This window comes from Doryrhamphus excisus, linkage group LG6 (genome assembly GCF_037039965.1).
Source record: "Doryrhamphus excisus strain RoL-2023G ecotype Guam linkage group LG6, RoL_Dexc_Guam_v1.1, whole genome shotgun sequence".
NCBI lineage: Eukaryota > Metazoa > Chordata > Actinopteri > Syngnathiformes > Syngnathidae > Doryrhamphus > Doryrhamphus excisus.
The window spans coordinates 2,973,136-2,997,646 of record NC_136362.1 but is presented as its reverse complement, the minus strand read 5'-3'; the positions used below and the strand labels follow the sequence as shown (position 1 = coordinate 2,997,646).

The 24,511-nt window shown below is 33.4% G+C and overlaps 1 protein-coding gene across 1 annotated transcript in view; it reads right to left on the bottom strand.

Annotated features, from left to right (window-relative positions):
• LOC131138355 (zinc finger protein 536-like) overlaps positions 1 to 24,511 on the bottom strand; it is a 64,760-nt gene that overhangs the window by 24,446 nt on the left and 15,803 nt on the right. Inside the window, exon 2 of the mRNA XM_078791120.1 lies at positions 16,115 to 17,777. Within this exon, the coding sequence (XP_078647246.1) occupies positions 16,115 to 17,618 (1,504 nt within the window). The 5' untranslated portion in view covers positions 17,619 to 17,777. The remainder of the gene's footprint in view (positions 1 to 16,114; positions 17,778 to 24,511) is intronic.

Sequence of the window (24,511 nt, the reverse complement as noted above, 5' to 3'; positions counted from 1 at the left end):
AAACGTTATTTCCTTTAAACTTACATAGCCAAAAACTTACCACTTCCACACAAATAAGGAGGATAACTATTAACAGTTATTTAACCTTAAACATGAACATTAATCAAAGTAATATTTTTTTTCTGGGTGCATGATACAATACAGCAAGGGTCTCAAACATGCGGCCCGCGGGCCAAATGTGGTACGCAGGACACTACTTTGAGGCCCCCGCCTTGATATGAAAGTTTAATGTTTGATATGGATGCTGTATGGTGAATGTATGATTAATGGTCATGTTAAAGGTTAAATAACTGTTAATAGTTATCCTCTCTATCCGTGTGGAAGTGGTAAGTTTTTGTCATTTTTAAGTTTAAAGGAAACAACCTGGAAGGCTACCGTTTAGGTCGCTGGCGCTCGAGTTTGCGAGTTAGCATGTGTCTCAAGACGCTGCAGTTGCGCAATATGTTGTAAATTAGGGGTCTCAAACACGCGGCCCGCGGGCCAAATGTGGTACGCAGGACACTACTTTGAGGCCCCCGCCTTGATATGAAAGTTTAATGTTTGATACGGATGCTGTATGGTATCATGTACCCAGATAAAAAATTATTACGTTTGATTAATGTTCATGTTAAAGGTTAAATAACTGTTAATAGTTATCCTCGCTATCCGTGTGGAAGTGGTAAGTTTTTGTCATTTTTAAGTTTAAAGGAAACAACCTGGAAGGCTACCGTTTAGGTCGCTGGCGCTCGAGTTTGCGAGTTAGCATGTGTCTCAAGACGCTGCAGTTGCGCAATATGTTGTAAATCAGGGGTCTCAAACAGGCGGCCCGCGGGCCAAATGTGGTACGCAGGACACTACTTTGAGGCCCCCGCCTCGATACGAAAGTTTAATGTTAGCGCGCCCCGCGCAAGTTTGATACGGATGCTGTTTGGTATCATGTACCCAGATAAAAAATTATTACGTTTGATTCATGTTCATGTTAAAGGTTAAATAACTGTTAATAGTTATCCTCCCTATCCGTGTGGAAGTGGTACGTTTTTGGCGATTTAAGTTTAAAGGAAATAACTTGGAAGGCTACCGTTTAGTTCGCTAGCGCTCGAGTTTGCGAGTTAGCATGTGTCTCAAGACCCTGCAGTTGCGCAATATGTTGTAAATCAGGGGTCTCAAACACGCGGCCCGCGGGCCAAATATGGTACGGATGCTGTATGGTATCATGTACCCAGATAAAAAATTATTACCTTTGATTAATGTTCATGTTAAAGGTTAAATAACTGTTAATAGTTGTCCTCACGATCCGTGTGGAAGTGGTAATTTTTTTGGCTACCGTTTATGTCTATAAACTATATGTGTTTTTTATTATTTGCCGTTTTATTATTATTATTATATTTATTATTGATTAATTTTTTTTTTTGAAAACCTGATGCGGCCCAGACTTTAGCTCCAGTGGCCCCCCAAGTAAATTGAGTTTGAGACCCCCCCCCCCCCCCCCCCGCCATACAGCATCCATATCAAACTTGCGCGGGGCCGCACTAACATTAAACTTTCATATCAAGGCGGGGGGGCCTCAAATTTGTCTCCTGCGTACCACATTTGGCCCGCGGGCCGCATGTTTGAGACCCCGGCTCTAAATAATGATATAAAAGACTGCGGAAAAAGCGGGCAACCAGACTGTGTCTGGCAAGTGATTCATTTCATATGGAAATTGGCTTTAAGATTTATCCCCATACATCCCCATCAATGCAATCACAGCCTTGCGTATACGTATATATACTCTATATGCTTACACAGCCGTTTGGCAGTTATATTGTCAGCATCAAAGCGTGTGGCGCTTTCTATACGTGCAATCAAGCACCTGAGATGCAAAACAGTTCTTCATGGTGGCTGGCTCGGTTTAAGATGAAACAGAGTGAGAGTCGCACACGCCAGACTGGTGAGGGAAAAAACAGGGGCGCCAGATGTTCTTTGATGTTTATAATAGCATATATTATTAATATTAATTAGAGCACATAGTCAATGACGCATTTGGGACGTTTCCAAGTCAATTAAGCCGCGTGGCATTCAGGGTACAGTGGAAACAATATTTCAGGGCAGGTGTTCACAACTCCCAGGGTAAATCTTTTTATCTGCATGCTAGGAAAACAAGCATTTTGAGCTTAATTTGAGTCTCGTATCTGCAATAATAATTAAAAAGAGGATTAAATGACAGAAGTGAGGCTGAGACGATGAAAGCCAACAGGTAATCTGGCTGCTTAAAGCGGTCTGACTGACATTTAGGAAAAAGAAGAATAACACCTTTCGGATCTGATTTAAAAAAAATGCATACATTGTTGAGGCGAAGGAAAAAAACATTCATTCGTTCATCAGCACTGATATCATAATGATTTTATGATACGACAACACTATATCCAGAATAATAAAGCATTGCACTACAATTTAAAACACATAATCTTCACTGGCTAAATGTACTGCAAAAAAGGCCAGTAAGGATAATTCATAATGCCGCCTACAGAGAACATACTAATTCCTTATTTCTAAAATCACAAATACTTCAACTTGCTGATATAGTTCATATTCAAACTGCTAATATAATGCATAAGGCTAAAAATAACCAATTAGCTCAAATTTTTTTGCAAATTTTCTATATTTAATACTCATAAAAAAATTTCCTTTTAAAATTTCTATATTTTTACTCATCAATTTACATGATTTTTTCTTGTTGATTTTCTATATTTTTTTACTCATACATTTACCATTTTTTTCTTGTAAATTTTCTATATTTTTTACTCATAAATTTACGAGTTTTTTTCTTGTAAATTTTCTATATGTTTTACTCATAAATGTACAAGTTTTTTTTCCTGTAAATTTTCTATATTTTTTACTCATAAATTTACAAGGTTTTTTCTTGTAAATTGTCTATATTTTTTACTCATGAATTTACAAGTTTTTTTCCCCTTTAAAATTTCTATATTTTTTACTCATCAATTTACATGATTTTTTTCTTGTAAATTTTCTATATTTTTTACTCATACATTTACCAATTTTTTCTTGTAAATTTTCTATATTTTTTACTCATGAATTTACGAGTTTTTTTCTTGTAAATTTTCTATATTTTTTACTCATAAATGTACAAGTTTTTTTTCCTGTAAATTTTCAATATTTTTTACTCATAAATTTACGGGTTTTTTTCTTGTAAATTTTCTATATTTTTTACTCGTAAATTTACAAGATTTTTCCTGTAAATTTTCTATATTTTTACTCATAAATTTACAGGGTTTTTTCTTGTAAATTGTCTATATTTTTTACTCATAAATTTACAAGTTTTTTTTCCCTTTTAAAATTTCTATATTTTTTACTCATCAATTTACATGTTTTTTTCTTGTAAATTTTCTATATTTTTTACTCATACATTTACCATTTTTTTCTTGTAAATTTTCTATATTTTTTACTCGTAAATTTACAAGTTTTTTCCTGTAAATTTTCTATATTTTTTTACTCATAAATTTACAAGTTTTTTTTCCTTTTAAAATTTCCATATTTTTTACTCATCAATTTACATGATTGTTTTCTTGTAAATTTTCTAGATTTTTTACTCATACATTTACCAATTTTTTCTTGTAAATTTTCTATATTTTTTACTCATAAATTTACGAGTTTTTTTCTTGTAAATTTTCTATATTTTTTACTCGTAAATGTGTAAGTTTTTTTCATGTAAATGTTCTTTATTTTTTACTCATAAAGTTACGAGTTTTTTTCTTGTAAATTTTCTATATTTTTTACTCATAAATTTATGAGTTTTTTCTTGTACGTTTTCTATATTTTTTACTCATAAATTTACAAGGTTTTTTTCTTGTAAAATTTCTATATTTTTTACTCATAAATTTACAATATTTTTTTCTTGTAAATATTCTATATTTTTTACTCGTAAATGTGTAAGTTTTTTTCATGTAAATGTTCTTTATTTTTTACTCATAAATTTATGAGTTTTTTTCTTGTAAATTTTCTATATTTTTTATTCATAAATATATGAGTTTTTTCTTGTACGTTTTCTATATTTTTACTCATAAATTTACAAGGTTTTTTCTTGTAAAATTTCTATATTTTTTACTCATAAATTTACAATATTTTTTTCTTGTAAATATTCTATATTTTTTGCTCGTAAATGTGTACGTTTTTTTTCTTGTAAATATTCTTTATTTTTTACTCATAAATTTACGAGGTTTTTTCTTGTAAATTTTCTATATTTTTTACTCATAAATTTATGAGTTTTTTCTTGTACGTTTTCTATATTTTTTACTCATAAATTTACAAGGTTTTTTTCTTGTAAAATTTCAATATTTTTTACTCATAAATTTACGATTTTTTTCTTGTAAATTGTCTATATTTTTTACTCGTAAATTTACGATTTTTTTTCTTGTAAAATTTCTATATTTTTTACTCATAAATTGACAAGTTTTTTTCTTGTACATTTTCTATATTTTTTACTCGTGAATTTACAAGTTTTTTGTAAATTTTCTATATTTTTTACTCATAAATTCACACGTTTTTTTCTGGTAAATTTTCAATATTTTTTTACTCATAAATTTCCAAGGTTTTTTTTCTGGTAAAATGTCTATATTTTTAACTCATAAATCAATACAATACAATCCTTTGGCCGGTATTAGAAAGATGCGGCGTCAAGCGGTTGCTAGTCTTGCGATACCTGGTGCATGTCTCCACAATGGATTGATCCGCGGATTTACGGCCGATTCTTATGGATCCGGGAGGCTGCTAGCGATGCGGCCGTATCTCTCGCCTGTCAAAGCGGATACCTGCTGGCATCGTTCACGACCCTAACAGCAGCTTTTCCTCAGCAGGAGTCCATCTGACTAGCTATTTAGCTTCCTGTGCAGTAGTAACACAAAGCAATGCATGTACATACTGTATGATAAGAAGGTATATGAATAAGTATAAACAAAAGTATATTTTGCTGTTTGTTTTATTTTTCCAAATATTTCTAATAATATAATTTTCTTATGAAATAATTTTTAGAATTTTTTTTACTTATTATAATTTTTTCCCACAAATGGCAACTTTTATTTGTATCTCATAATATTACACATTTTGATTTTCTTTAATGTTCCAACAAATTATTATTTTTATTGGTTCTTGGGCGTCTTTATTGGTTCTTTATTGGTTCTTGATTGGTTCTTGGGCGTCTTTATTGGTTCTTTATTGGTTCTTTGGGCATCTTTATTGGTTCTTGGGCGTCTTTATTGGTTCTTTATTGGTTCTTTGGGCGTCTTTATTGGTTCTTGGGCATCTTTATTGGTTCTTGGGCGTCTATATTGGTTCTTTGGGCGTCTTTATTGGTTCTTTATTGGTTCTTTATTGGTTCTTTGGGCGTCTTTATTGGTTCTTGGGCGTCTTTATTGGTTCTTGGCCGTCTTTATTGGTTCTTTATTGGTTCTTTGGGCATCTTTATTGGTTCTTTGGCGTCTTTATTGGTTCTTTAGGGGTTTTTATTGGTTCTTTAGGTGTCTTTATTGGTTCTTGGGCATCTTTATTGGTTCTTGGGCGTCTTTATTGGTTCTTTTGGCGTCTTTATTGGTTCTTGGGCGTCTTCATTGGTTCGATAGGCATCTATATTGGTTCTTTGGGCGTCTTTATTGGTTCGATAGGCATCTATATTGGTTCTTTGGGCGTCTTTATTGGTTCTTGAGCGTCTTTATTGGTTCTTTGGGCGTCTATATTGGTTCTTTGAGCGTCTTTATTGGTTCTTGGGCGTCTTTATTGGTTCTTTATTGGTTCTTTGGGCATCTTTATTGGTTCTTTGGCGTCTTTATTGGTTCTTTAGGGGTTTTTATTGGTTCTTTAGGCGTCTTTATTGGTTCTTGGGCATCTTTATTGGTTCTTGGGCGTCTTTATTGGTTCTATAGGCGTCTTTATTGGTTCTTGGGCGTCTTCATTGGTTCGATAGGCATCTATATTGGTTCTTGGGCGTCTTTATTGGTTCTTTATTGGTTCTTGATTGGTTCTTGGGCGTCTTTATTGGTTCTTTATTGGTTCTTTGGGCGTCTTTATTGGTTCTTGGGCGTCTTTATTGGTTCTTTATTGGTTCTTTGGGCGTCTTTATTGGTTCTTGGGCATCTTTATTGGTTCTTGGGCGTCTATATTGGTTCTTTGGGCGTCTTTATTGGTTCTTTGGGCGTCTTTATTGGTTCTTTGGGCGTCTTTATTGGTTCTTGGGCGTCTTTATTGGTTCTTGGCCGTCTTTATTGGTTCTTTATTGGTTCTTTGGGCATCTTTATTGGTTCTTTGGCGTCTTTATTGGTTCTTTAGGGGTTTTTATTGGTTCTTTAGGCGTCTTTATTGGTTCTTGGGCATCTTTATTGGTTCTTGGGCGTCTTTATTGGTTCTATAGGCGTCTTTATTGGTTCTTGGGCGTCTTCATTGGTTCGATAGGCATCTATATTGGTTCTTGGGCGTCTTTATTGGTTCTTTATTGGTTCTTGATTGGTTCTTGGGCGTCTTTATTGGTTCTTTATTGGTTCTTTGGGCGTCTTTATTGGTTCTTGGGCGTCTTTATTGGTTCTTTATTGGTTCTTTGGGCGTCTTTATTGGTTCTTGGGCATCTTTATTGGTTCTTGGGCGTCTATATTGGTTCTTTGGGCGTCTTTATTGGTTCTTTGGGCGTCTTTATTGGTTCTTTGGGCGTCTTTATTGGTTCTTGGGCGTCTTTATTGGTTCTTGGCCGTCTTTATTGGTTCTTTATTGGTTCTTTGGGCATCTTTATTGGTTCTTTGGCGTCTTTATTGGTTCTTTAGGGGTTTTTATTGGTTCTTTAGGCGTCTTTATTGGTTCTTGGGCATCTTTATTGGTTCTTGGGCGTCTTTATTGGTTCTATAGGCGTCTTTATTGGTTCTTGGGCGTCTTCATTGGTTCGATAGGCATCTATATTGGTTCTTTTGGCGTCTTTATTGGTTCGATAGGCATCTATATTGGTTCTTTGGGCGTCTTTATTGGTTCTTGAGCGTCTTTATTGGTTCTTTGGGCGTCTATATTGGTTCTTTGAGCGTCTTTATTGGTTCTTGGGCGTCTTTATTGGTTCTTTATTGGTTCTTTGGGCATCTTTATTGGTTCTTTGGCGTCTTTATTGGTTCTTTAGGGGTTTTTATTGGTTCTTTAGGCGTCTTTATTGGTTCTTGGGCATCTTTATTGGTTCTTGGGCGTCTTTATTGGTTCTATAGGCGTCTTTATTGGTTCTTGGGCGTCTTCATTGGTTCGATAGGCATCTATATTGGTTCTTTGGGCGTCTTTATTGGTTCGATAGGCATCTATATTGGTTCTTGGGCGTCTTTATTGGTTCTTTATTGGTTCTTGATTGGTTCTTGGGCGTCTTTATTGGTTCTTTATTGGTTCTTTGGGCGTCTTTATTGGTTCTTGGGCGTCTTTATTGGTTCTTTATTGGTTCTTTGGGCGTCTTTATTGGTTCTTGGGCATCTTTATTGGTTCTTGGGCGTCTATATTGGTTCTTTGGGTGTCTTTATTGGTTCTTTGGGCGTCTTTATTGGTTCTTTGGGCGTCTTTATTGGTTCTTGGCCGTCTTTATTGGTTCTTGGCCGTCTTTATTGGTTCTTTATTGGTTCTTTGGGCATCTTTATTGGTTCTTTGGCATCTTTATTGGTTCTTTAGGGGGTTTTATTGGTTCTTTAGGCGTCTTTATTGGTTCTTGGGCATCTTTATTGGTTCTTGGGCATCTTTATTGGTTCTATAGGCGTCTTTATTGGTTCTTGGCCGTCTTTATTGGTTCTATAGGCGTCTTTATTGGTTCTTGGGCGTCTTTATTGGTTCGATAGGCATCTATATTGGTTCTTTGGGCGTCTTTATTGGTTCTTGAGCGTCTTTATTGGTTCTTTGGGCGTCTATATTGGTTCTTTGAGCGTCTTTATTGGTTCTTGGGCGTCTTTGATGGTTCTTTAGGCATCTTTATTGGTTCTTGGGCATCTTTATTGGTTCTTTAGGCATCTTTATTGGTTCTTGGGCATCTTTATTGGATCTATATGCGTCTTTATTGGTTCTTTAGGCATCTTCATTGGTTCTTTAGGCATCTTTATTGGTTCTTGGGCATCTTTATTGGATCTATATGCGTCTTTATTGGTTCTATAGGCGTCTTTATTGGTTCTTGGCCGTGTATGTTGGTTCTTTGGGCGTCTTTATTGGTTCTATAGGCGTCTTTATTGGTTCTTTAGGCGTTTTTATTGGTTCTTGGGCATCTTTATTGGTTCTATAGGCGTCTATATTGGTTCTTTGGGCATCTATATTGGTTCTTTGGGCGTCTTTATTGGTTCTTGGGCGTCTTTATTGGTTCTTTGGGCGTCTTTATTGGTTCTATAGGCGTCTTTATTGGTTCTTTAGGCGTTTTTATTGGTTCTTGGGCATCTTTATTGGTTCTATAGGCGTCTATATTGGTTCTTTGGGCATCTATATTGGTTCTTTGGGCGTCTTTATTGGTTCTTTGGGCGTCTTTATTGGTTCTATAGGCGTCTATATATGTTCTTTGGGCATCTATATTGGTTCTATAGGCGTCTTTATTGGTTCTTTAGGCGTTTTTATTGGTTCTTGGGCGTCTTTATTGGTTCTATAGGCGTCTATATTGGTTCTTGGGCATCTATATTGGTTCTATAGGCGTCTTTATTGGTTCTTTGGTGTCTTTATTGGTTCTTGGGCGTCTTTATTGGTTCTTGGGCGTCTTTATTGGTTCTTTATTGGTTCTTGGGCGTCTTTATTGGTTCTTGGGCATCTTTATTGGTTCTTTGCTGACCCTGCGTTCCATGTCCAACTTTTTAGAATGTGTCACGGACCAATAAAAAACATCCGCGGGCCGCACTTTGGACACCGAAGACATGCGAATACACGACGATGGCGTCTTCTCAATGACCTTGAGGTTAAAAGACGTTAATTATGACGTGCCAAAACATTTTGGTCTTGTTTGGAGATCTTCCCCCCTAAGCCGGACCAATGTAGGTCAGCAGCCTTAAGCACGCATCCTTCATTAGTCCATCATCCTAAGCGTTACTCCTATGTGCATTTTCAAATCTGCCCCCGATCAGATATTGAGAGAAGCAATTTGCCTCCTATTGAAGGCAGACAGTGATTCCTAATTTAAGACGCTATTTGTCGCCGGGAATCTAAATCCAGCTCGGGTATCGGAACGGAATCAAACAAAAGCAGCCGTCTCTCTCGGTGACAGCCGTGACTGTACTATATTTGCCATCCATATTGAGAACATCAATAACATCATGACCACCATAGGCTGTAGGATGAATAATGCAGTCAGTAATTCCGCACTAATCAATGTTCCTCAAGCTGAACATCTGGCAGTGGTAATTCTTTCTCGGCATCTCCGCTTTCCTGAATTAGAAAAACACTTTCTCACTTCCTTCACGTGTGTGAGCATCCAAACAGGGAGACTTGATCGGTAACCGAACCCCCCCTCCCACCCCCTTCTTTGTTATGAAAGCCTCATCAAGTGATGCGTGTTGGCTATATGTGTAGGATTTACCTAGCAGACCTGAGTGTTTTTTTTTCTTGGAAAATTTCTATATTTTTTACTTATAAAAAATATAAGTAATAAGAGTTTTTTTCTTGTAAATTTTCAATATTTTTTACTCGTAAATTTACAAGTCTTTTTGTGAATTTTCTATATTTTTTACTAGGAAATGTACATGTTTTTTGTGTAAATTTTCTATATTTTTACTCATAAATTTACGATTTTTTTCTTGTAAATTTTCTATATTTTTTACTCATTAATTTACAAGTTTTTTCTTGTAAATTTTCTATATTTTTTACTCATAAATTTACGAGGTTTTTTTGTAAATTTTAAATTTTAAATTTACAAGTTTTTTCTTGTAAATTTTCTATATTTTTTACTCATGAATTTATGAGTTTTTTTCTTGTAAATTTTCTATATTTTTTACTCGGAAATTTACGAGTTTTTTCTTGTAAATTTTATATATTTTTTACTCATAAATGTACTATTTTTTCTTGTAAATTTTCTATATTCGTTACTCATAAATTTACAAGTTTTTTTCTTGTAAATTTTCTATATTTTTTACTCATAAATTTACGAGTTTTTTTTCTTGTAAAATTTCTACATTTTTTACTCGTAAATTTACAAGGTTTTTTGGTAAATTTTCTATATTTTTTACTCTGAAATGTACATGTTTTTTTCTTGTAATTTTCTATATTTTTTACTCATTAATTTACAAGTTTTTTCTTGTAAATTTTCTATATTTTTTACTCATAAATTTATGAGTTTTTTTCTTGTAAATTTTAAATTTTGAATTTACAAGTTTTTTCTTGTAAATTTTCTATATTTTTTACTCATACATTTACGAGTTTTTTTCTTGTAAATTTTCTATATTTTTACTCGGAAATTTACGAGGTTTTTTTTCTTGTAAAATTTCTATATTTTTTACTCTGAAATGTACATGTTTTTTCTTGTAATTTTCTATATTTATTACTCATAATTTACAAGTTTTTTCTTGTAAATTGTCTATATTTTTTACTCATAAATTCCCAAGTTTTTTTCTTGTAAATATTTTTACTCATAAATTTACAAGTTTTTTTTCTTGTAAATTTTCTCTATGTTTTACTCATAAATTTACGAGTTTTTTTCTTGTAAATTTTCTATATTTTTTACTCATACATTTACGAGTTTTTTTCTTGTAAATTTTCTATATTTTTTACTCATAAATTCCCGAGTTTTTTTCTTGTAAATATTTTTACTCATAAATTTATGAGTTTTTTTCCTTGTAAATTTTCTATATTTTTTATTCATAAATTTATGAGTTTTTTGGGGGGGGTAAAATTTCTATATATTTTTTACTCATAAATTTATAAGTTTTTTTCTCGTGAATTGACAATTTTTTTTCTGGCAGTGGTAATTCTTTCTCGGCATCTCCGAACCCCCGCCCCCCCCCCATGTCCTTCGTAATGAAAGCCTCATCAAGTGGTGCGCGTTGCCATATGTGGAGGATTTACCTATCAGTCCTGCAGCAGACCTGAGTGTTGAGTCCGGGCCAGCAGTTTGGTGATTGTGTTAATGAATCTGTCATTGTGAGCGCAGGGAGCAGCTGCAGAGGTCTCAGGGATATATTGTCACAGGCAAACAATGCGCCGCTAAGCCCCCCCCCCGAGTGAGTCTAGCATTACACTAACTAAGAACACAGAGAAGAGGGCAAGGCACCCCCCGGGTGGGGGCGGGCGGATGGGGAGAGAGAGAGAGAGGGAGGCTGCCCGGATTCATCATTGACTAAAGCAATGGCGCCTGACCTTTACAATGAATTAGTTTCCATGCTTAATATTGACTGAAATTAGAGTCTGATGCTGAATGTGGCATCCCACCACCGGGGGCTTTGAAACGCAAAAAGGGATGCAAATGCAAAAATATAAAAATAAATAAAAAATAATAAAAAAGGGACATGAATGCCAAAAAATAAATAAATAAAAGGGACGCAAAAAAATAAAACATAAAAAAATTAGAAAATAAAAAAAAATTATTAATAAATAAACGGGACGCAAATGCAAAAAAATGTAAAAATAAATAAATAAAAGGGACGCAAAAAATAAAACATAAAAAAATTAGAAAATAAAAAAAATTTATTAATAAATAAACGGGACGCAAATGCAAAAAAATGTAAAAATAAATAAATAAAAGGGACGCAAAAAAATAAAACATAAAAAAATTAGAAAATAAAAAAAATTTATTAATAAATAAACGGGACGCAAATGCAAAAAAATGTAAAAATAAATAAATAAAAGGGACGCAAATGCAAAAAAATAAATAGAAATAAACAAATTAATAAAAGGGATGCAAATGCAAAAAATATTTAAAATAAATAAATAAAGAAATAACATAAATGAAGAAATAAAAGGGACGCAAATGCAAAAAAATACAAAAAATAATAAATAAAAAAGGGATGCAAATGCAAAAAATATAAAAAAAATAAAGAAAGAAATAACATAAATAAAGAAATAAAAGGGACGCAAATGCAAAAAAATACAAAAATTAATAAATAAAAAAGTGATGCAAATGCAAAAAATAAAAAATAAAAAAAAAAATTTTAAAAGGGACGCAAATGCAAAAAATAAATAGAAATAAAAAAAATAAATAAAAGGGACGCAAATGCAAAAAAATAAATAGAAATAAAAAAATAAATAAAAGGGACGCAAATGCAAAAAGTATTAAAATAAATAAATAAATAAAAATAAATCAAAGGGATACAAATGCAAAAAATAAAATAAAAAAAAATAAAAAAATAAATAATATATTAAAAAAGGGACGAAATAAATAAAAATAAATAAATAAATAAAAGGGACACCATATGCCAGGGTTGGCCCCGCCTCTCCCCCAAAGTCAGCTGAGATAGGCTCCAATTACACCTTAATATTTCAACTTTATGCTCCTAAATAATATTATTATATTATAATATTATGTTATTCTCCTAAAATGATAACATTGTTGTTAGATTCCAACATTTCTCTTAAAATGTTTGACTTTTTTGCTGTAAAATAGTAATAATTTTTTTTTGTTAAATTATATTTTTACAATGTTGGCGGGCCGCAAATGGCCCCCGGGACGCACTTTGGACGAGAAGCGAAAACAAACGCTTGAACTTAGACCTGATCCATTTAGATCAAGTCCGGTCCTTGACAGACCACATCGGACTTCCTCGTGTTTAAGACTCCATCGACTATGAGCTGAAAAACGAAAAAAAAAAAAAAAAACGGCTTAGTTTCTCTTCTCGTAAGTGTTATGGCAGTCATTTAGCCCCATGATAGCATGTTAGCAGGATGCTATGACAAGAACGGCATTTACCCAGAGAACCAAATGATCCAAAGCACCAGGTGGAACAGAAGACTATCAATAAAAATACCAGGTGGTAGATGAAATCATAAAAATGGCTGGGTGGTATATATCAAATCATTAAAAACGCCAGATGGCGTGCATTAACATCTTGTGCCCCCGGGGGCAATCGGGTGGGGATATGCCGGGGATAAAATAGAACCTACTAATTACCCCGCCCATGCCCATCATGCCTTTTGTCTTCAAAAGAAGACGCAGGCCTTGTGGAGGACGCTGCATTTGCTGACCCGGCGTTCCGTGTCCAAGATGGCTGCTATAATGTCACATGATTTGGTGATGACAAAGAGGAAGACAGGAAGAGGCGTGCTAAAGACTTGCCACAAACGTGAAGATACCATGGAAGGGTCTACAAGCTGTGACACGCATCACAGGAACATCTGTCCTGGACTTTTATTACACCTTATTGGTCTCGCTCTACTTTCTTCTGTCTTCTTCCGATGAATTTGGACTCAACTAAAGAACTAAATTGTTCTTTATTGGTTCTTTATTGGTTCTATGGGCATCTATATTGGTTCTTTATTGGTTCTTTATTGGTTCTTTATTGGTTCTTTATTGGTTCTTTATTGGTTCTATGGGCATCTATATTGGTTCTTTATTGGTTCTTTATTGGTTCTTTATTTGTTCTTTATTGGTTCTTTATTGGTTCTTTATTGGTTCTTTATTGGTTCTTTATTGGTTCTTTATTGGTTCTATGGGCATCTATATTGGTTCTTTATTGGTTCTTTATTGGTTCTTTATTTGTTCTTTATTGGTTCTTTATTGGTTCTTTATTGGTTCTTTATTGGTTCTTTATTGGTTCTTTATTGGTTCTTTATTGGTTCTATGGGCATCTATATTGGTTCTTTATTGGTTCTTTATTGGTTCTTTATTGGTTCTTTATTGGTTCTTTATTGGTTCTATGGGCATCTATATTGGTTCTTTATTGGTTCTTTATTGGTTCTTTATTTGTTCTTTATTGGTTCTTTATTGGTTCTTTATTGGTTCTTTATTGGTTCTTTATTGGTTCTATGGGCATCTATATTGGTTCTTTATTGGTTCTTTATTGGTTCTTTATTGGTTCTTTGGGTGTCTTTATTGGTTCTATAGGCGTCTTTATTGGTTCTTTATTGGTTCTATAGGCGTCTTTATTGGTTCTATAGGCCTATTTATTGGTTCTTTATTGGTTCTTTATTGGTTCTTTATTGGTTCTTTATTGGTTCTTTATTGGTTCTTTATTGGTTCTTTATTGGTTCTTTATTGGTTCTTTATTGGTTCTTTATTGGTTCTATGGGCATCTATATTGGTTCTTTATTGGTTCTTTATTGGTTCTTTATTGGTTCTTTGGGCGTCTTTATTGGTTCTATAGGCGTCTTTATTGGTTCTTTATTGGTTCTATAGGCGTCTTTATTGGTTCTATAGGCCTATTTATTGGTTCTTTATTGGTTCTTTATTGGTTCTTTATTGGTTCTTTATTGGTTCTTTATTGGTTCTTTATTGGTTCTTTGGGCATCTTTATTGGTTCTTAATTTGTTCTTTATTGGTTCTTTGGGCGTCTTTATTGGTTCTATAGGCGTCTTTATTGGTTCTATAGGCGTCTTTATTGGTTCTATAGGCGTCTTTATTGGTTCTTTATTGGTTCTTTATTGGTTCTTTGGGCGTCTTTATTTGTTCTATAGGCGTCTTTATTGGTTCTTTATTGGTTCAATGGGCGTCTATATTGGTTCTTTAGGTGTCTTTATTGGGTCTTTATTGGTTCATTAGGCGTCTTTATTGGTTCTTTGGGCGTCTATATTGGTTCTATAGGCGTCTTTATTGGTTCTATAGGCATCTTTCTTGGTTCTTTGGGCGTCTTTATTGGTTCTTTATTGGTTCTTTGGGCGTCTATATTGGTTCTATAGGCATCTTTATTGGTTCTTTATTGGTTCTTTAGGCGTCTTTATTGGGTCTTTATTGGTTCTTTATTGGTTCTTTAGACGTCTTTATTGGTTCTTTATTGGTTCTTTGGTCGTCTATATTGGTTCTTTGGGTGTCTTTATTGGTTCTTGGGCTTCTTTATTGGTTCTTTATTGTTTTTTTAGGCATCTATATTGGTTCTTTGGCAGTCTTTATTGGTTCTTGGATGTCTTTATTGGTTCTTGGGCGTCTTTATTGGTTCTTTATTGTTTTTTTAGGCATCTATATTGGTTCTTTGGCAGTCTTTATTGGTTCTTGGATGTCTTTATTGGTTCTTGGGCGTCTTTATTGGTTCTTTAGGCGTCTTTATTGGTTCTTTTGGCATCTTTATTGGTTCTTTATTGGTTCTTTGGGCATCTTTATTGGTTCTTTGGGCGTCTTTATTGGTTCTTGGGCGTATTTATTGGTTCTATAGGCGTCTTTATTGGTTGTTGGGTGTCTTTATTGGTTCTTTGGGCGTCTTTATTGGTTCTTGGGCGTCTTTATTGGTTCTATAGGCGTCGTTATTGGTTCTTTATTGGTTCTTTAGGCGTCTTTATTGGTTCTTTGGGCATCTTTATTGGTTCTTGGGCGTCTTTATTGGTTCTATAGGCGTCGTTATTGGTTCTTTATTGATTCTTTGGGCATCTTTATTGGTTCTTGAACGTCTTTTTTGGTTCTTGGGTGTCTTTATTGGTTCTATAGGCGTCTTTATTGGTTCAATAGGCGTCTTTTTTGGTTCTTTAGGCGTCTTTATTGGTTCTTGGGCATCTTTATTGGTTCTTTAGGCGTCTATATTGGTTTTATAGGCGTCTTTGTTCATTCTTTGGGCGTCTTTATTGGTTCTTTGGGCGTCTATATTGGTTCTATAGGCGTCTTTATTGGTTCTTTATTGGTTCTTTGGGCGTCTATATTGGTTCTATAGGCATCTTTATTGGTTCTTGGGCATCTTTATTGGTTCTATAGGTGTCTTTATTGGTTCTTTATTGGTTCTTTGGGCGTCTATATTGGTTCTATAGGCATCTTTATTGGTTCTTGGGCATCTTTATTGGTTCTTTAGGCGTCTATATTGGTTTTATAGGCGTCTTTGTTCGTTCTTTGGGCGTCTTTATTGGTTCTTTGGGCGTCTATATTGGTTCTATAGGCGTCTTTATTGGTTCTTTATTGGTTCTTTGGGCGTCTATATTGGTTCTATAGGCATCTTTATTGGTTCTTGGGCATCTTTATTGGTTCTATAGGTGTCTTTATTGGTTCTTTGGCCGTCTATATTGGTTCTATAGGCGTCTTTATTGGTTCTATTGGTCCTAACTAAGTTACCTGCAGCTGAAGCTGGAGAAGAAGACCGCGGTCGGCGTTCTAGAACATTTCCAGAGTGGGTGTTCCCGGTCTCCGGGGGGGTGACCTCGGTGGTCCCGTGATGACTCAGACTACCTTTACTGCTGGGTCGGCTCCCGGCGTTGGCGTCTTGGTCAGCAAGACCCGCCGTGCCCTCGTCCAATGGGAGGCGTCGCTCGGGCAGGTAGGAGGAGCTGTACTGATGTTCAACCTGCAGCGCCGGCGCCATCATGTGCCAGCTTGGGTACCTCACGGTTTCTCTAGTGGAAATGACCTTCTGGAGATAGTCCACATTGGCGGAACTCAGCGGAGAGTGAAGCTGATTTAAGGCCAACATGGATGAGTTCTTAGCACCGGTCGAGGGACCGAGACCCCCTTGACTTAACATCTCAAGAACCTTCAAATCAACACCGGCGGTGGCGAGTAACTGGCTGTAGTCCGACTGCTCAGGTCTCTCGGAAGTGAGGAACCGGTCTTGAAGGCGGGATATGTACTGCGAGTAAAGACTGCGTTGGTGGTCTTCTGTCGGGCGCCGCATTTTAGCGGCGTTGTCGTGGTCAGGCGGGAGGTTCCCCTTGGAGGCTAACTTATTCAGGTGCACCTTCATGTGGTTCTTGAGAAACCAGGGTTCTTTGAAGCGACGGCCGCAAATTTGACAGGAGTGCTCAAACGAGTCCTTGTGTTTCCTCATGTGACCCTTGAGGAACCAGGCTTGGGTGAAGGTTTGACCGCAAACATCGCACGGGAATTCGCCGACGGTTTTTGCCTTGTCGTTGGTTCCGGTTGAAGGTTTCTGTCCCGGATTTGAATCGGTGGTTATGTGCGTGGTTTCAACGTGCCCGATGAGGTCTTCCTCGTGCGAGGCGGCGAACTCGCACAAGGTGCATTTATACGGCTTGTGCAAGATCCGAATATGGCGTTCAAGTTCTTGTTGCTTCCTGAACTTGCCCTTGCAGAACGAGCAACGGAACCCGGCAACCGGAGGCTGCGCGGTCTCTTCGTGGATCATCGGTACTTTCGGCGACACAACCGGTTGGGTACTCGGGGACGGGTTTTGCGTCGTAGACCCGACGTGACCGGCTCGCATCTGCCTATCCCGAAGTATCGCACGTTCTTCCAGCTCATGTAGCAACCGGTTCTCCTCACGGATTCGACCTCGGCCTTTACCCAGAATGCCTTGCTTGTGGGTCCGGAGGTGTATCTTCAGGTTCCCTTTCTGCGCGGCTCGGTGGTCGCAGTACGGACACTTGAATGGTTTTTCGCCGGTGTGCGTTCGCATGTGAAGCGAAAGGATGCTATTAAATCGGAAGCGCTTCCCGCAAAGCGGACAGGGGTACTTCCTGTTCTTGCGGTTGTCATCCTGAGCGGCGTTGACTTGGTTAACAACGCTCTGATTGGTTACCCTCAAAAACTGCGAGAGTTCGAGTCTTCCGTTCATGTTGCTGAAAATTCTCGCGTCCATGATTTGATTAGCTAGAAGCGCCATCTGGTTCCTAATTGGGCGGTCTAATGAATCCGTCCTTTCGGTTCCAGACTTCGGTGGTCGGGGGGGAAGAAAGGGGGGGCGGGTGCTTGGAAGATCTGCAGTATTCACGTTAAAACAGGATGTGGATTCATGCTGACGAGATGAAATGGCGGCTCAGACCTAAACAGAGAACAAAGGGAACATTAAGTGCGTTCAAAATGTCGACAAACAAAGAAAGCATTCATAAGTAAAAAAAAAAAAAAAAAAAAAAAAAGTGACTAATTATTGTGCAAATATGATTCACGTCAAATAGGTCAGGAAATAAAGCAAAGTAGGTTATGACTCTTCTCATCCTGTTAAGTAGACCTGTGGTTTTACATGAACCCTCTTCTTGGCTTTTGGTAATGGTTTCATTTGAACATGCATCAGATTACAATTGAGTGCATCCCATAATAAGTTCCCAGTTCCACATGTCCGAAAGGAGTAGGAAGAAGCAAAGCTTATTAAATCCTACCCCTCCATCTGGTACTTTTATAATCAGTAATTGTTACATTTGTTCACTTCCTGTTTTGTTTTATTTTATTTTATTTTATTTTATTTTATTTTATTTTATTTTATTTTATTTTATTTTATTTTATTTTATTTTAATTTAATTTAATTTAATTTAATTTAATTTAATTTAATTTAATCATTCATTTGGAGCCTATCCCAGCTGTCTTCGAGCGAGAGGCGGGGTACACCCTGGACTGGTGGCCAGCCAATCACAGGGCACATATAGACAAACAACCATTCACACTCACATTTATAACCTATGGTATTAAAATAAAATAAAATCATGGTTCACTAAATGTATTAATAAATAATAATAAGAAGAAAATGTATTATTATTATTATTATTATGGACAATTGCAGCCCTAATTTAATTTAATTTAATTTAATTTAATTTAATTTAATTTAATTTAATTTAATTTAATTTAATTTAATTTAATTTAATTTAATTTAATTTAATTTAATTTAATTAAATTTAATTTAATCATTCATTTGGAGCCTATCCCAGCTGTCTTCGAGCGAGAGGCGGGGTACACCCTGGACTGGTGGCCAGCCAATCACAGGGCACATATAGACAAACAACCATTCACACTCACATTCATAACCTATGGTATTAAAATAAAATAAAATCATGGTTCACTAAATGTATTAATAAATAATAATAAGAAGAAAATGTATTATTATTATTATTATTATGGACAATTGCAGCCCTAATTTAATTTAATTTAATCTAATTTAATTTAATTTAATTTAATTTAATTTAATTTAATTTAATTTAATTTAATTTAATTTAATTTAATTTAATTTAATTTAATTTAATTTAATTTAATTTAATTTAACTTAACTTAATTTAATTTAATTTAATTTAATTTAATTTAATTTAATTTAATTTAAAAGCACCCCATTAACCTTCCTCTTGTGTTAGCTTTCTGGTATCATCTCTTATATTATATTATATATATATATTATATATTATATTATTATTATATATAGCACATCATGACTGGTTCAAGACTATACATCCTTGTAACCAACTGTTACATTTGTTCACTTCCTGCTTTCTAAATTAAATTAAATTAAATTAAATTAAATTAAATTAAATTAAATTAAATTAAATTAAATTAAATTAAATTAAATTAAATTAAATTAAATTAAATTAAATTAAATTAAATTAAAAGTCATAATTGCAACCAGACCATTTAAAAAAATATATAGTAAAAAAATATATATTTTTTTGCTTTTATTTTGTTGAAATAAAGTTTCCTGACAAAGTCAAAAAGCCTGTGATTTTTTTTTTAGTGCATTAACGTTAGAGATGGCGAAACTGCTGATTAAGTCCGACCACAAAAAACACGTCAGCTCCACTAAGAAGGGGGGGGGGAGATGGAAATCTTTATCTTATTTTGCACTGACACACAACAAACCACACCAGCTTCCCACTTCAAAGTCTGGCCTCTTCTTACTTAAGCGCTTCTTCTTTGCATTTCCCAAATAACCGAAACGCTTAGAAAAAGAAAGATTAAAGTACAAGAGTTAAAGCCAAGACGCAGGAGTAGCAACCAAAATAAACAACTTAATGATGCAAAAAATGCAAACTCAGTTTAAAAGGAGAGGACGGGGGGGGGGGGGGGGTGAGGGGGTGTATTCAAATTAAAAGCTAATTTTTTTTTTTCCTCCCCCGACCGCTAAACAAAGCCTGAAATTCACATGCTAGCACAATGGTCGGGGTCACATAAGCGAGCGCCAAAGTCCGCGGAACAAAGACTTCAGTGTCCGTGGTGAATGAACGCAGGATTACATCATCCCGAAGCGCAACCTCAGTCACTCGTGAAAATGATGTACACAAAAACCACACTGTCGACGAGGACGAGGAAGACGAAGAGCAGCAACGACTGCACCCAAATATCGATCAGCGAGCTATGTAACCGTGACGACGTCATCTCGGAATATCTGGCAGGAACAAAAAGGAACGCATTGGATGTTATTTCACCTTATATTTACCTTATAAGGATTACAGTAATGCTAATTATTACAACCGAGGCCTCTATTAATATCGTTACAAGACCGCAGACTCGGACACGCAACGTGCTGAAGTGTATCCAATCTGAAGTCTGCACCCCGATCAATAATATCGATTAAAGTCGGGTTGGGCTTTTTGTCATGAAAACGCGGCTCGGCTGCGTTTATGATTGCTTTAATAGGAGATTCGCAGATGTTCCTTCAGACAACCCATGATGGACCGGGGATGTCCACGTGCACACTCACATGCACGTGCACGCACACACATATGGCCACTTGGATGATAAACTTATAGCTACTTTGATTCATAACATTTTTGGCTGTTCATTTTCTTCATAAACTTATTTTTTACAACCTATTTCTTACTAACTTTGAATAAAATAATGGCTATTTTCTTTAATTTATTATTAATTATATTATATATATTATTATATTATTATATTATTATATTATTATATTATTATATTATTATATTATTATATTATTATATTATTATATTATTATATTATTATATTATTTATTGTTATATATTATTATTATATATTATATTATTTATTTATATTATTTATTTTTTATTATTAATATATTATTTAAACTTTTAAAAATAACAAATTTTCCAAACTAAATTATTATTTTGACTTTATTTTTATAAAAAAACATCTATTTTCTTTAATTTATTATTAATTATATCATTTATTATTTATTATTAATATATTATTTAAACTTCTAAAAATAACAAATTTTCCACACTAAATTATTATTTTGACTTTATTTTTATAAAAAAACATCTATTTTCTTTAATTTATTATTAACTATATTATATATATTATTATTATATTATATATATTATTATTATATTATATATATTATCATTATATTACATATATTATCATTATATTATATATATTATCATTATATTATTATATTATTATATTATTATATTATTATATTATTATATTATTATATTATTATATTTTTTATTTTTTATTATTTATTATTAATATATTATTTAAACTTCTAAAAATAACAAATTTTCCACACTAAATTATTATTTTGACTTTATTTTTATAAAAAAACATCTATTTTCTTTAATTTATTATTAATTATATTATTTATTATTTATTATTTATTATTTATTATTTATTATTTATTATTTATTATTTATTATTTATTATTTATTATTTATTATTTATTATTTATTATTAATATATTATTTAAACTTCTAAAAATAACAAATTTTCCACACTAAATTATTATTTTGACTTTATTTTTATAAAAAACATCTATTTTCTTTATTTATTATTAATTATATTATATATATTATTATTATATTATTATTATATTATATTATTATTATATTATTATATTATTATATTATTATATTATTATATTATTATATTATTATATTATTATATTATTATATTATTATATTATTATATTATTATATTATTATATTATTATATTATTATATTATTAATATATTAATTTATTATTTAAACTTCTAAAAATAACGAATTTTCCACACTAAATTATTATTTTATTATTTTAAAAAAAACATTCTTTAATTTATTATTAATATATTAATTTATTATTTCAACTTTGTGCTTCTAAAACTATTTTTCAACACTAAATTACAAGATCTTTTGCAACTTTTGTTCTGGTTAGAATATTTTTTTTATGTAATAGTTTATTTCCAAATATTTCAGTTTTTTTTTTCTCGTAGTTATGACTTCATTCTAGGTCTTTTTATATAAATATATATATTTTAACTTTATGCCATTAAAATGATCTTATTTTAAAATGTATAATATGTTGTCATATTATTACCACGTTTTTTTGCTCAATATTTTGACTTTATTTTTATAAAATAACTTATATTTTCTTTAATTTATAATTATATTATTATTAAGATATTAATTTATTATTTCAACTTTGTGCTTCTAAAAAAAACACATTTTCCACAGTAAATTACAAGGTCCATAAAATTGCAACTTTTGTTCTCGTTAGAATATTTTTCATGTAATTTTATGTAAATATTGTTTATTTTTACAAAAAAAAACTATATTTTTCTTTATTATTAATTATTATTTTATTATTATATTTATTATTAATATTTCCACGTTTTTCTTTTAATATTTTGACTTTATTTTTATAAAATATAAAACTTTTTCTTTAATTAATTATGAATTATTATATTATTATATTATATTATTTATTATTTAAACTTTGTATTTCTAAAAAAAAACTATTTTTCCAAACAAAATTACAAGGTTATTGCCATAAAATTGCAACTTTTGTTGTGGTTAGAATATTTTTTTATGTAATAGTTTATTTCCAAATATTTAAGTTATTTTTCTCATAGTTATGACTTCATTCTAGGTATTTTTTTATATATATATATTTTAACTTTATGCCACTAAAATGATCTTATTTTGAAATGTATAATATGTTGTTATATTACTACATTTTTCTCATAATATTTTGACTTTATTTTTGTTAAATTGTGAAATTCTTGTAAAAAAAAATTTTTTTTGCTGTTTTTGGGGGAGGGTCTTTTGTTCAATTATTTTTTTAGATGGTACCACAGGCCCGTAAAAAGCAATGCGACATACAAAATAAAAAAAAAAAATACAAAAAAAAATACAAAAAAATTAAAACAAAAAAATTTTTTGTCCGCCGCTTGACGGTCCTGCACATACATAAAATCCCCCGGTCTCTGCTGCAATATGAAATCAATACACACCCCCCCCACCAAATCACATCTGACACAGAAAAATACAATATTAACAAATAATTCATCTTTCCAAAAAAACGATCCTCACCCGCCAAAGTAAAAGCGTTTCGTGTACGGAGAATAGCGAGAAGCCATCAGGTGTTTTTCCTTCTGTCAGTACGAATTAGTCTCTTTTTTTTTTTTTGGAAGCACATTCACGGAGCGCTTGAACGCTATTAAACATCATCTCACAGCAGCACCGCTCAGGCATGGCGGCGCATTGACGAACAAGGAGCAGGTGCGATTACATGCCAGGCAATAAAGAGGGAAAAGAGGAATTTAAACCAGCGACAGGAGATGACTTTAGTTCTCGGCGTATCAAAAAATTGCCGTATTTATTATTATTTTTTTTTTTACTGCTGTCAGCCGAAGGAATCTGGAAGCTATTTAATCAACAAGCAAGTGGAGATGTAATCTTTTAACTTTGTTGCCGTGGAATATTGTCAGCGAGGATGGATGGACGATATTGTAAATCCATAGTGAGGTGACAACGCTGAAGCACATGAAGAAAATTTATAGATCAGAAGTGCATATTTCTTTTTTTTTTTTTTTTTTTTTTTTTAAACCAGCAGATGCGAGGCATTAATAATTCGCTTGGTTGGTGGAGCAGAACACAACATGCACCGTAAAAACTGCTTCTGTAAACGGCGGAATGCAAATGACGCATAGAAATTAAAGCTTTATGAAGAAAAGCAATTATTATTATTTTTTTTATTTTTTTTTCAAAATCACGCTCAAGTCAATCAAGACTTGCTGACACAAAATCTGGGAATCTAATCATGTTTCCGTGAAGCGGCTTTGCCGTGGAAAATATGGGATGCATGATCGTTACAATTTCAGGAAATGAGAGTCAAATATGGAATATTGGAATATTCATGGCCGTCTCCATCATATCAACACATTATAATGGGACTGTCTGTGTAGCTTCTCTTTCCGGTACAGGTGCTACATTTAAGGTACAAGTGCTACACTCTACGGTACAGGTGCTACATTTAAGGTACAAGTGCTACACTCTACGGTACAGGTGCTACATTTAAGGTACAAGTGCTACATTTAAGGTACAAGTGCTACACTCTACGGTACAGGTGCTACATTTAAGGTACAGGTGCTACTCTTTACGGTGCAGGTGCTACTCTTTACGGTACAGGTGCTACATTTAAGGTACAGGTGCTACATTTAAGGTACAGGTGCTACTCTTTACGGTGCAGGTGCTACTCTTTACAGTACAGGTGCTAGATTTAAGGTACAAGTGCTACACTCTACGGTACAGGTGCTACATTTAAGGTACAGGTGCTACACTTTACGGTACAGGTGCTACACTTTATGGTACTCGTGCTACTCTGTACCGTTCAGGTGCTACTCTTTATGGTACGGGTGCTACCGTTTAAGGTACAGGTGCTACATTTGACAGTACAGGTGCTACTCTTTAAGGTATTACTACTACTTTAAGGTGCTACTCTGTACCGTGCAGGTGTTACTCTTTACGGTACAGGTGCTACATTTTACAGTACAACGGTACAGGTGCTACACTTTATGGTACAGGTGCTACACTTTATGGTAGAGGCGCTACTCT